General features: G+C 42.3%; 1 protein-coding gene across 1 annotated transcript; it reads left to right on the top strand.

The window, feature by feature from the left end:
• Positions 1–1230: 1230 nt before the first annotated feature.
• Positions 1231–4171, top strand: LOC115201710 (dual specificity protein phosphatase 13). The gene is made up of 3 exons (XM_029765539.1): positions 1231–1558; positions 1864–2081; positions 3497–4171. The coding sequence occupies exons 1-3, from the start codon at positions 1422–1424 to the stop codon at positions 3715–3717; spliced, it is 576 nt and encodes a 191-aa protein (XP_029621399.1). The 5' UTR covers positions 1231–1421; the 3' UTR covers positions 3718–4171.
• Positions 4172–13601: the final 9430 nt, after the last annotated feature.

Genomic DNA, 13601 nt, shown 5'->3' with positions numbered 1-13601 from the left:
CCCTTTTGTTTCGACATAATAGGCTGCTGTTACTGTCTAAGATACTGTCTAAGGTGTTGGCATACTCTGGGGATTGAGGATAACATTGTAGCGAATTAGAAGTGCACCATGACAGGGATTACTTAGCACTATAGTAATATGGTTATTATATGCTAAAAAAGCATGAATTTCTTTGCTACTAAAGCCAATTCTAAAGTATAGTGTCACCAGGTCATCTAACCCAGGCATTTCAAAGGTTGCACGCCCAACAACAGGGAGCCAGGAAGGCATGTAATTAATAACCATATCTCCTACTTTAATCTTTAAATATAACTGCAACTTTATTCTCAAGATGTCTATTTTATTCTCAACATTTTGACTTTATTCTCCCAATTTTTTTGTTGAGTTGATTCTCAAAATATTTTGACTATATTCTTGAAGTTGAATATTCTCAGAATATTGCAAATTTATTCACAAAGTTCAATTTTGACTTTATTGTCAAAGTATTAAGAGTTTTTGAAGAACTATCCCCATCAAATAAACATTTTTATCTCTTTATTTGGCCCTAATGCTCTTCCGTATGATGCACTTTTCACTGGAAATATATATTTTTTTGCTTCTTTCTGTATTATATTTGACCCATTTACAATAAATAGGCAGCACTGTTTTACAGCTTTGTCTTTCTGTTCCTGAAATACGCTACCAACTCAGTACAATGACAGCAGGTAGTGTAGTGGATAAGGAGGTGAGCCAGCAAACGGAGAGTTGTCATTTCGATTCCTGGATCTTACGGGAAAAATGTGGTTGGAAGCAAGCTGCAACCGGAGGGTGGGTGGTAAGCCCCCACAACAACTGCTCCATGGGCACCCAGTGTGGCTCTCCAACCTCTCTAATATGTGTGTCTTTCGGAGGTTGGGATTAAAGTGGAAGTCAAATTTCGGTTGGACATGAAAAGTGGACGAATAAAAATGATTTTAATCTACTCTACAGTATACTGTAGAAACACATCTTTAACATGTCCATGATGTAAAATCATCCGTGCTCATCAGATGCTTCCTCTCTGTTTGTGGTTTATTGAATTAAGGGTCTTTGTTTGCGTCCCCAAACGGAACCCTATTCCCTGTATACTGCTTTACTTCTGACCAAGGGCCCATAGGGTTCTGATCAAAAGTAGTCATAAGCAATAGGGTGCCATTCGGGACACACGCCCCGGGTGGTGTGAAAGGACACAGTCACAGCCGCCTGTTTGTGATCCTGCCCTCTGCCTGACTTACACGCTAGCCTGAGCGCTACATTGGGTAACTGTCCCAGTGAGGGTAAACAAACACCAGCTCACACATATCAGCTGAAGTAGGAGTGTACTGCTGCTTTAACACATTGAAAACATTGAGTAGTAGCCTAGTCATTGATTTGTAATTTGAGGGGGATTTGGAATTGGAATAATGGCAGCCCTGAAGACGAAAAAAGAACCCAGGAAAGAGTACCTATCTGTGAAGGACTTGGAAAAGATTTTGGATTCTTGCACGCTGCGGTTGACCCAGATAAATGAGGTTTGGCCGAACATATTCATAGGAAATGTGTAAGTATTCATTTGAATAATTATTAATCTTAACTGCATTACACTTAGTTTATAGTTCAAGCATTTGTAAATAAAAAAATACTCAAGCAGTTATGATAAATTCTATGTCGAAGTCACAGTAAACAGATCAACTATAACCCAAGGTCATATCATAGGCTACTGCAAACATCTAATGTAATTAAACAGAATTATTATTTTATGGTTTGTACAGTTTCTGACAAGTTGAAAACTATTTGACAAACTAATGTAGCTAGTACATTCACAATAGTTCAGTCTCACCACCTTCTCTCTCTTTGTCTTACCAGGGCAATAGCCCAAAACAGGAGTACCTTGCAGAAGTTAGGCGTCACTCATGTGTTAAACGCTGCTCATTCCAAGCGAGGCAGCATAGGGGACCACAGATTTTATGGCAACAGCTTTGTTTATTATGGTATTCCAGCAGAGGACTCGACTCACTTTGATCTGGATGTTTACTTCAAGCCCGCAGCTGATTTCATTCACAAAGCATTGAAACAACCAGATGGTAAGACTCCTATTCTAAGTCAAGTAGGGCCAATCAGCAGTTGAAACTATAACAAAGTGTTTTTTTGCCTGGCTCTGTATCGGTAAAAAGCTGAAAAAAATGGAATCACTCTCAAATTCATAGACAGAGCTATTTATTTAACTAGACAAGTCAGTTAAGAACAAATTCTTATTTTCAATGACAGCCTAGGAACAGTGGGTTAACTGCCTTGTTCAGGGGCAGAACGACAGATTTTTACCTCGTCAGCTCAGGGATTCGATCTTGCAACCTTCCGGTTACTAGTCCAATGCTCTAACCACTAGGCTACCTGCCACCCCAGCTATGGATGCAAAAACTGACCATCCATGATATCTACATTATAGTTTGAACCATGTTTTGAGGCTGTACAGTGTTCATTTACATTTCCAATGTTTATGAACATTGGTGTAAAACAAGCTTATATTTTGGGTTCTGATGGGCTACGACAGTTCAACTAAGCATTTCTAAGTTATATCCTTCAAGAATAAGTCCAAAAATGGATGTAGCAACTGCGGATTTTCCCTTTAATTTTCCCTAGGATATCTTTACAGGCAGAGTTATGAACACCAAAATAGATAATTTCAAGTTGACACATTTCATCTGTTAGGCTTACATTTGGTCTTTACAAAAGCACCGACCTCAACCCACTCCCACAGTACCCCACTCTGTCCCTGTATAGCACCGACCTCAACCCACTCCCACAGTACCCCACTCTGTCCCTGTATAGCACAGACCTCAACCCACTCCCACAGTACCCCACTCTGTCCCTGTATAGCACCGACCTCAACCCACTCCCACAGTACCCCACTCTGTCCCTGTATAGCACCGACCTCAACCCACTCCCACAGTACCCCACTCTGTCCCTGTAACGCACTGAGCTCAACCCACTCCCACAGTACCCCACTCTGTCCCTGTATAGCACCGACCTCAACCCACTCCCACAGTACCCCACTCTGTCCCTGTAACGCACATTGAATAGTTAGTTATACAGTAACTACTTCCAATCCACACAAACAAGAAAAATAAATCTTAACTTGCATTACTTTATAAAGTCTAACCATGGATCCTCTCAGAGAGCCTCACCACCAGAGGACAGCCTAGGCCTCTCTCTCTGGAAAGGCAACTTAAATGATCAAAGGCAATGAATTATGGAAACTATTTTTAGATCTCTGAGGGGAACAGAAAGGCCACAGTTTGAGGCGGGCGGTCATGTATGATATTAATAACATGGTGGCCTCTCACTAATCCCTCTCCATCACTTTCTTCTCTCCTTTCATCTTCTCTCACCACTTCTCAGGCCGTCATTCTAAATAACAATTAGTTCTTAATTGACTCGCCTGGATAAATTAAAGTTAAATAAATAAACAAACAATTCTCCTCTCTTCTCTCCTCTCCAGGGAAGATTCTCGTCCATTGCATTATGGGTATGAGCAGATCGTCTACCTTGGTGTTGGCATACCTCATGTTGTATTGTCACATCCCCCTCCATCGTGCTCTTCAGAAAGTAATCCAGAAAAGAGCCATTTACCCTAACAGGAACTTCCTGGCTCTGCTGCTGGACCTAGATCTTCAGCTGAAGAGAAAACAGAAAACATGGAAAACCTGTCTGATTCTGTAGAGATCAGAACACAGCAAAACAGACCAAATGCCACAAGTTAATATTTGTATCAGTGCACAATGAAGAAGCTTAAAAAGAGGGAAGTTGATTTTCAAATCAAGTGGGAATGAATCTATGTCAAATCCCTTTCTAGTGCACAAACTACCTAAAACAAACAAGTATACCTCACCTACTGTCACACCCTGACCTGAGGGAGAGGGTTTGTTTCTCTATGTGGTTAGGTCAGGGTGGGCATTCTATGTTTTGTATTTCTTTGTATTGGGCCGTGTATGGTTCCTAACCAGAGGCAGCTGTCTATCGTTGTCTCTGATTAGGAACCATACTTAGGCAGCCTTTTTTCCCACCTGTGTTTGTGGGATCTTGTTTTTGTATTGCTGTTAGTAGCCTGCAAAACTTTTTGTTCGTTGTGCATTGTTTTGGCTGGTTCACCGTTAAATAAAATATGATGAACCCACGCTGTGCCTTGGTCTACCTTCAACGACGGACGTTACACCTACATACGGTATGTTGAATAAAATATGTTGCAACATTTTTGGGGATCTAAAATTTATTTGAAAGAGCAGACTGTTATTGGCATTATGGATGTTTTAAAAAAACAGACTTCTATTTTCAGCAGTGCCATCAAATGACATCATTGGTAAACAGAGCTCAGACAATGGCTGTGTCCACACAGTGAAGGAACATCCTTTTAATTAAATATCAACACAGAAGGCACGAGCAGTATCTCTAAAGCTATTTTGTCGCTGCCGACAAAACCAAATGGTGTCCACTCCTACTCTCCATACCTACTGGTGGTATGCAGAAGAGATGCCAGAATAATTTTGAGCTGAGGTCATTCAGGTGTTTAAATAGAAAGGAAGAGTTAAGGCAGATGTCTACTACCTACAGCCAGTTGTCCTGCTAGAATACATGTACAAGAGATCCGGTTTAATCAGATTCTAATATGTTTTATGAGTAAGTAGTCTGTTGGAAGAATCATCTCTGCACAATATCAATTTGGATATACACTGAGTGTACGAAACATTAGAAATACCTTCCTAATATTGAGTTGCACCTCATTTTGCCCTCAGAACAGCCTCAGTTCGTTGGGGCATGGACTCTAGAAAATGTCAAGTGTTCCACAGGGATGCTGGCCCATGTTGACTCCAATGCTTCCCACAGTTGTGTCATGTTGGCTGGAAGTTCTTTGGGTGGTGGACCTTTATTGATATACACACAGGAAACTGCTGAGCGTGAAAAAAACAGCAGCGTTGCAGTTCTTGACACAATCACACCAGTGCACCTGGCACTTACTACCAAATAAAATCAAATCACATTTTATTGGTCACATGCAGATTTTAGTGTGGGTGTAGCGAAATGCTTGTGTTCCTAGCTCAAACAGTGCATTAGTATCTAACAATACACATCTAAAAGTAAAATAATGGAATTTATAAATATTAGATTGAGCAATGTTGGAGTGGCATTGACTAAAATACAGTAGAATCGAATACAGTATTTACACTACCAGTCAAAGTTTTAGAACACCTACTCATTCAAGGGTTTTTCTTTATTTAGACTATTTTCTACATTGTAGGATAATAGTGAAGACATCAAAACTATGAAATAACACACATGGAATCATGTAGTAACCAAAAAAGTGTTAAACAAATCAAAATATATTTGGTATTTGAGATTCTTAAATTAGCTACCCTTTGCCTTGACAGCTTTGCACACTCTTGGCATTCTCTCAACCAGCTTCACCTTGAATGCTTTTCCAACAGTCTTCAAGGAGTTCACACATATGCTGAGCACTTGTTGGCTGCTTTTCCTGCGGTCCGACTCATCCCAAACCATCTCAATTTGGTTGAGGTCAGGTATTTGTGGAAGACAGGTCATCTGAGGCAGTACCATCACTCTCCTTCTTGGTAAAATAGCCCTTACACAACCTGGAGGTGTGTTGGGTCATTGTCCTGTTGAAAAACAAATGACAGTCCCACTAAGCCCAAACCAGATGGGATGGCGTATCGCTGCAGAATGCTGTGGTAGCCATGCTGGTTAAGTGTGTCTTGAATTCTACATAAATCACAGTGTCACAACTCCTCCATGCTTTACGGTGGGAAATACACATGCGGAGATCATCCGTTCACCCACATCGCGTCTCACAAAGAGATTGTCCTCAGCACAAGGTACACCTGTGTAATGATCATGCTATTTAAACAGCTTCTTGATATGCCACACCTGTCAGGTAGATTGCCAAGATAATCTAAAGAAGGGATGTAAACAAATGTGTTCACAAAATTGGAGAGAAATAAGCTATTTGTGCGTATAGAAAATTTCAGGGATCTTTTCTTTTCAGCTCATGAAACATGGGACCAACACTTTACATGTTGCGTTTATATTTTTGTTCAGTATAGAGCAGAGCTGCAGCTTAACATGAACACCATGGAAATCAGCTTTTTGCCCCTGACTTGAGAAGAGGAGGATATGTACTTATAGATAAAGAAGATACTTAGTATAAAGCAAGCACGTCCTGTTCACCGGACGTGCTTGTTGCACCCTCGACAACTACTATGATTATTAATATTTGACCATGCTGGTCATTTATGAACATTTTAACATCTTGACCATGTTCTGTTATAATATCCACCCGGCACAGCCAGAAGAGGACTGGCCACCCCTCATAGCCTGGTTCCTCTCTAGGTTTCTTCCTAGGTTCTGGCCTTTCTAGGGAGTTTTTCCTAGCCACCGTGCTTCTTTCACATGCATTGCTTGCTGTTTGGGGTTTTAGGCTGGGTTTCTCTACAGCACTTTGAGATATCAGCTGATGTACGAAGGGCTATATAAATAAATTTGATTTGATTTGATAAAGCACATTGATTTGTACTTGTGCAGAGACACACTTTAGCTACACCATAAAACCTTTCCTGTTGTTTTTACTGTAATTTACAAACAACTAAGGGGAGAAGAGGTTTGTTTTTACAGTATTTTACAATAAATTTAGGGGGTATAAAAGACCAAATGTATCTGTTCAATATCACTTTCACTTCAAGAGGCCTTAACAAAGGCTCCCACACTGGCAGTGAATACAGGGTAAAACAGGCCAAAGGACATGGCAAATAGTGAGACTTGCCACCTCTCCAATCTGTCCCCTATACACATTTTAGTGTAGGAACACTATTATGACAAATCAGTTAAATTGGCACAGGACTCTCACTCACAGGTGGCACAAATTTAGCCTCTTATAAGGCACAACTCAAAACATGTTAATGAGCCAGAAACACAATACCATGCAACCTCTAGTAGTCAAAAGGTTTTTGGCGGTCCAAAAATACAGTACAGTGCTGTATTCTGTGTGTGTGGGGGGATTATAGCACCATTCTAAATACAGCAAATATTTTCCTGCCCACATTTTCCCACAATGCACCATTGTTACGTTCCCCAGTTTCTGTGTTGTAGTTTGTGTATTTGTGAGTGTGTTTCAGGTAATGGCTTCATGAAGTTCTCCAAGCAGCTGATTGGTCGGCCCCATTGCTGATTGGAGAGCTGACCCCGCCCCCTCGTCAGGACCCAGCTGTCTCCAATTACCAACCCCACCTAAAGCTATATAAGCCAGTGTTCTGTTGCTCAGAAGGAGAGATGATTGTAGAGAGATATATTTGCTGAGAGAGGAGGCTGATGGCTATAGCATGTTGGCTGATGGCTATAGCATGTTGGCTGATGGCTATAGCATGTTGGCTGATGGCTATAGCATGTTGGCTGATGGCTATAGCATGTTGGCTGATGGTTATAGCATGTTGCTGTTACTAAGAATTTTGGTATGTACTGTGTTCGTTGTTGCTGAGGGAGCTGATTGGTCTTGTGTCAATAGGACACAGTGTTTTGATTATTGAAATTATTTGTGTTATTCTGTTTCATTTGTTCCCGGGGGGGGGAGGGGAAGGCACCTAGGGAGTGCTTAGGCAAGAGGCCCGCAGGCATACATAACCCGTAGTAGTTTACTGTCTATGCGCACTAGGAAAGACCTGGGTGGACCATCCCCTGTATTTTGGTTAGTGCACCAGGTGGTGCTAGTTAGGTAAGTAGTGGGTAGGTCACCAGGCGGTGCTAGTTAGGTCAGTAGTGGGTAGGCAGGTAAGGTAGGAGTGGGGGCTTTGATATTTACTTTATTTGCTTTGGTTCCGTCCAGCCCCTTTTCCCCAAACTTACCGTGCGAAGGAATAAATTCCCTGTAAACGGTATTCTCTGAATTTTGTCATCCTTACTCACACCTACAGTCCATACCTCTTTCACACTACGGAGAGTTGAGTTGTAGCAGGGTGTTGCGTTCCCTCTTACTAGAGGTGTGCGTAACAACCATACTTTACAGTGTTTTACTGTTGATAAATGTACAAATTTACTGTGTCATGACGTTGGCCTGTGGGTAAGGTTTATGACCCCCCCATAAATACCTTTCTCCCTTCCCCTCTCTCTGACCCTACTGAAGGACTTTTGAATAGCCTTTGTTAAATATAGAGAGTCTGGGAACATCAAACAAGTGGGGGGAAAGGAACCATATTTCGGTAATAGAACCAGTTGGAAATATACCAGGTACTTAATGAGTATGGATGTCAGTTTGGTTGTCATCTGAGACATTATGACAAACTGTACCTGGGAAAGTCTACACATTCTAGTCAGATTCACATGGAATTGTTGTGCAATTTAAATGTTTAATATTGAAACTGTTTGTTAGGAGATTAAATGTAATTTTAGCTTCCAAATGAGAGAATTGGGTTTTCATAAGGAAAGAGCCCTGACCAATCAGTGGCCCGCCCCTGTGAAGAGACAGGGGTTATAAACGATGAAACACATCCTTCACCCCTCGCCACTATATAAGTCAGTGACAAAATGTAACCAGCCTGTTCCGGGTACGTGAGGTCTGCAGCCTCTGCGTTAAAAGGACACACATGTCAAGTACAGAACTAAGCCAACCTCAGCGTGAGCTTTGGTTGCGAATGGTATGAACTTTGAACCTTTATTCACTACAGAAGTGATACTTCCTAGCTGTTGAGTTAGCAGCGGCCCCTGTAGACGTGGGCTAGGAAAGGACAGATGACGTATCCAGTCTAACACACAACGAAGATACTACAACATATCCATTTTACCACCAGTGACATTCTTCCGAGGACAGGAAGATCTCTGTTGGCCAGCATCTACGACCAACCTACCAAAGTGCAGCTCAGAGTAAATATTTATTGCATTTTCCTTTTCCAAATAGGCGGTAATTTAGAATGCATACGATACTGTATTTACGATGGCATAGCTGCTTTCTGTGTTCCTCAGTCTTCCCGCTCTTTCATTCAAGCCCAACCCCCTTTCTTTGTGTACCAAGCCGCCATGCCGGTTTAGCCCACTAGGGCACATTCTCCTATCATTTCCTTGTAACCATAGCTGTTTGTTATCCATTTCTGTGAATTACTAAGATTAGTAAATAAATGATTTTAAGACAATTGATGTATGGCCGACTCATAGTGAAGACTGGGTTCATGCAGATAACCAACAATTTACGACGTTTGGAATGAGACTGGCAAGGTAAATAACACATCATTAATCAGAGGACTCAGAGATCAGATATTATATTATCCGAAAGTTATATTAGGAAAATTATAACTTTAATCTGAATATTTTCCTTGGTGCCCCGACCTCCTAGTTAATTACAGTTACACGATTAATCAGTTTAATCACGTAATAATAATTATAGAGTTATTTGATAAACATGTCTTCAGTTTAATGATGCCAAAGACAGGACAACTGTATAAGTCACCGTTTGCCACAATGTGCATTTTAGGCATTACTTAAATCCTTAACATGCATTGGCAAATGATAGAATTAGAATTCTGGTCAAAGATTTTTTTTTTCATGTATTTTATTTTAACCTTTTATTTAACTAGGCAAGTCAGTTAAGAACAAATTCTTATTTACAATGACAGCCTCCCCTGACCCGGACGACGCTGGGCCAATTGCGTGCCGCCCTATGGGACTCCCAATCACGGCTGGATGTGATACAGCCTGAATTCGAACCAAGGACTGTAGTGACACCTCTTGCACTGAGATGCAGTGCCACTAGGGAGGTCTAAATGCTGTGCGGTTACAGTAAAGTACTGTTAAACCAAGTTTATTTGGAATTTACAGTATAATTTACTGTTTACTACAATTTACTGTAAATAATTAATACAGTCCTTTACTTGAATGTTTTATTGTATAATACTGTCAAAACAACATTCTACAGTGTACCTCACACACACACACACGTGCTAATATCACGTGTGTGTGTGTACATTTGTGTGTACGTGTGTGACAGAGAGATGGATAATGCTATCAAAATGTTGCAGTGCACTTCCATATGCTACACCAGGCCGCTTTTACGAAAGGTCAAAAAAACAGATTTGGTCTCAATGACTCTTCCCCACGGACATGACAGTAATTCTCCAAAGCCCACCACTGAGCATCACATTAAATCTCTACACCACAACTAGAATAAAAAAAATAAGCTGCAGCTGCATTGCTAATGGTTTATTTACAATGACAATGAATAGGATAAATAAGTATGATCTCTAGCCAATGCCTAGAGCAGAATCAGTCCTAGCTAAACAAACGCAAATATATACAGTATGAATAATATATGAGACTTTTCGCATTCCCAGCGTGTAAATGTTGCTCTCGTTTGAAGGAAAAAAGGGATATATTTTATATATTATACAGTATTAGTTATACTGTATATATAGAATACTGATTCTGAGGAAAGCAATTTGTTTTATTTGAGTGTTACTGTATTAAAGACAAGTTATTGTAAACTGTATGGCAATTTTATCTGGACTACCTGATTTGTCATACATACAATAAATACCCCAGATCAAAGGACTTAGAGTGCTTATCTCAAAATAAGTGTTTTTGTGTTGTTTATGAATGGGGTTGAGGGCAGAGCAGATGGTGCATTACGGATGTAACAGGTGGACAAATATAGTTGTGTTTTATTGAATAGTATTGTGCCGTATTCTATCATATCATATTGGAATCTCTAATAAAAATGCCAATGTCTGACTCCAATAGTAGACTAAGTAGGAGGTTTACCACCAACAGGAGTTTCATGCCCTCAAAACCAGCACCACCCAGACAGCCAGACAAGCCTCGGGGCAGCAGCACAAACAGCTGTTTGGAGGGCTCTGAGAGGCAGACGTGGACCAAACCAGGGACCCGTGGCCATATGGACGAGGTCCAGCCCAGGATCTACACAGGAGACATACTCAAATCAAATCAAAATACATTAGTCACATGCGCCGAATACAACAGGTGTAGACCTTACAGTGAAATGCTTACTTACGAGCCCCTAACCGACAATGCAGTTTAAAAAAATACGGATAAGAACAAGTGATAAAAGTAATTAAAGAGCAGCAGTAAAAAATAACAATATATACAGGGTGCCGGTACAGAGTCAATGTGTGGGGGCACCGGTTAGATGAGGTAGTATGTACATGTAGGTAAAGTTAATTAAAGTGACTATGCATAGATGACAACTGAGAGTGGCAGTGGTGTGGAGGGGGGCAAATGTGAATAGTCTAGGTAGACATTTGACTAGATGTTCAGGAGTCTTATGGCTTGGGGGTAGAAGATGTTTAGAAGCCTCTTGGACCAAGACTTGGTGCTCCAGTACCGCTTGCCGTGCGGTAGCAGAGAGAACAGTCTATGACTAGGGTGGCTGGAGTGTTTGACAATTTTTAGGGCCTTCCTCTGACACCGCCTGGTATAGAGGTCCTGGACGGCAGGAAGCTTGGCCCCAGTGATGTACTGGGCCGTTCGCACTACCCTCTGTAGTGCCTTGTGGTCAGAGGCCGAGCAGTTGCCATACCAGGCAGTGATGCAACCAGTCAGGATGCCCTCGATGGTGCAGCTGTGGTACCTTTTGAGGATCTGAGGACCCATGCCAAATCTTTTCAGTCTCCTGAGGGGGAATAGGTTTTTTTCGTGCCCTCTTCACAACTGTCATGGTGTGCTTGGACCAAGTTAGTTTGTTGGTGATGTGGACGCCAAGGAACTTGAAGCTCTCAACCTGCTCCACTGCAGCCTCATCGATGAGAATGGGGGTGTGCTCGGTCCTCGGTTCTTTTTTTCCTGTAGTCCACAATCATCTCCTTTGTCATGATCACGTTGAGGGAGAGGTTGTTGTCCTGGCACCACATGGCCAGGTCTCTGACCTCCTCCCTATAGGCTGTCTCGTTGTTGTCGGTGACCAGGCCTACCACTGTTGTGTCATTGGGAAAATGAATGATGGTGTTGGAGTCGTGCCTGGCCGTGCAGTCATGACTGAACAGGGAGTACAGTAGGGGGCTGAGCACGCACCCCTGAGGGGCCTCTGTGTTGAGGATCAGCGTGGCGGATGTGTTGTTACCTACCCTTACCACCTGGAGGCGGCCCGTCAGGAAGTCCAGGATCCAGTTGCAGAGGGAAGTGTTTAGTCCCAGGGTCCTTAGCTTATTGATGAGTTTTGAGGGCACTATGGTGTTGAACGCTGAGCTGTAGTCAATGAATTGCATTCTCCCACAGGTGTTCCTTTTGTCCAGGTGTGAAAGGGCAGTGTGGAGTGCAATAGAGACTGCATCATCTGTGGATCTGTTAGGGCAGTATCCAAATTGGAATGGGTCTAGGGTTTCTGGAATGATGGTGTTGATGTGAGCCATGCTTTTCAAAGCACTTCATGGCTACCTAGTCATTTAGGCAGGTTACTTTAGTGTTCTTGGGCACAGGGACTATGGTGGTCTGCTTGAAACATGTTGGTATTACAGACTCAGACAGGGAGAGGTTGAAAATGTCAGTGAAAACACTTGCTAGTTGGTAGGCACATGCTCGCAGTACACGTCCTGGTAATCCGTCTGGCCCTGCGGCCTTGTGAATGTTGACCTGTCTAAAGGTCTTACATCGGAGGCGGAGAGGGTGATCACACAATCTTCAGGTACAGCTGGTGCTCTCATGCATGTTTCAGTGTTATTTGCCTCGAAGCGAGCATAGAAGTAGTTTAGCTCGTCCGGTAGGCTTGTGTCACTGGGCAGTTCTCGGCTGTGCTTCCCTTTATAGTCTGTAACGGTTTGCAGGCCCTGCCGCATCGACAAGCGTCAGAGCCGGTGTAGTACGGCTCGATCTTAGTCGTGTATTGACGCTTTGCCTGTTTGATGGTTCATCCAAGGGCATAGTGGGACTTCTTATAAGTTTCCGAGTTAGAGTCCCGCCCCTTGAAAGCGGCAGCTCTAGCCTTTAGCTCAGTGCGGATGCTGCCTGTAATCCATGGCTTCTGGTTGGGGTATGTACGTACAGTGACAGTGGGGATGACGTCATCGTTGCACTTGTTGATGAAGCCAATGACAGATGTGATGTACTCCTCAATGCCATTGGAGGAATCCCGGAACATATTCCAGTCTGTGCTAGCAAAACAGTCCTGTAGCTTAGCATCTGCTTCATCTGACCACCTTTTTATTGAGCTAGTCACTGGTGCTTCCTGCTTGAATTTTTACTTGTAAGCAGGAATCAGGAGGGTGGAATTATGATCACATTTCCCAAATGGAGGGCAAGGGAGAGCTTTGTATGCATCTCCGTGTGTAGAGTATAGGTGGTCCAGAGTTCTTTTCCCTCTGGTTGCACATTTAACATGCTGATAGAAATGAGGTAAAACTGATTTAAGTTTCCCTACATTAAAGTCCCCGGCTACTAGGAGCGCCGCCTCTGGGTGAGCGTTTTCTTGTTTGCTTAGGGCAGAATACAGCTCATTCAATGCTGTCTTAGTGACTGTGGTGGTATGTAAACAGCTACAAAGAATATAGATGAAAACTCTCTCGGTAGGTAATGTGGTCTGCAGCTTATCATGAGAAACTATCTCAGGC

This window comes from Salmo trutta, chromosome 10 (genome assembly GCF_901001165.1).
Source record: "Salmo trutta chromosome 10, fSalTru1.1, whole genome shotgun sequence".
Lineage (NCBI taxonomy): Eukaryota > Metazoa > Chordata > Actinopteri > Salmoniformes > Salmonidae > Salmo > Salmo trutta.
This window is presented reverse-complemented; position numbering and strand designations above follow the sequence as displayed.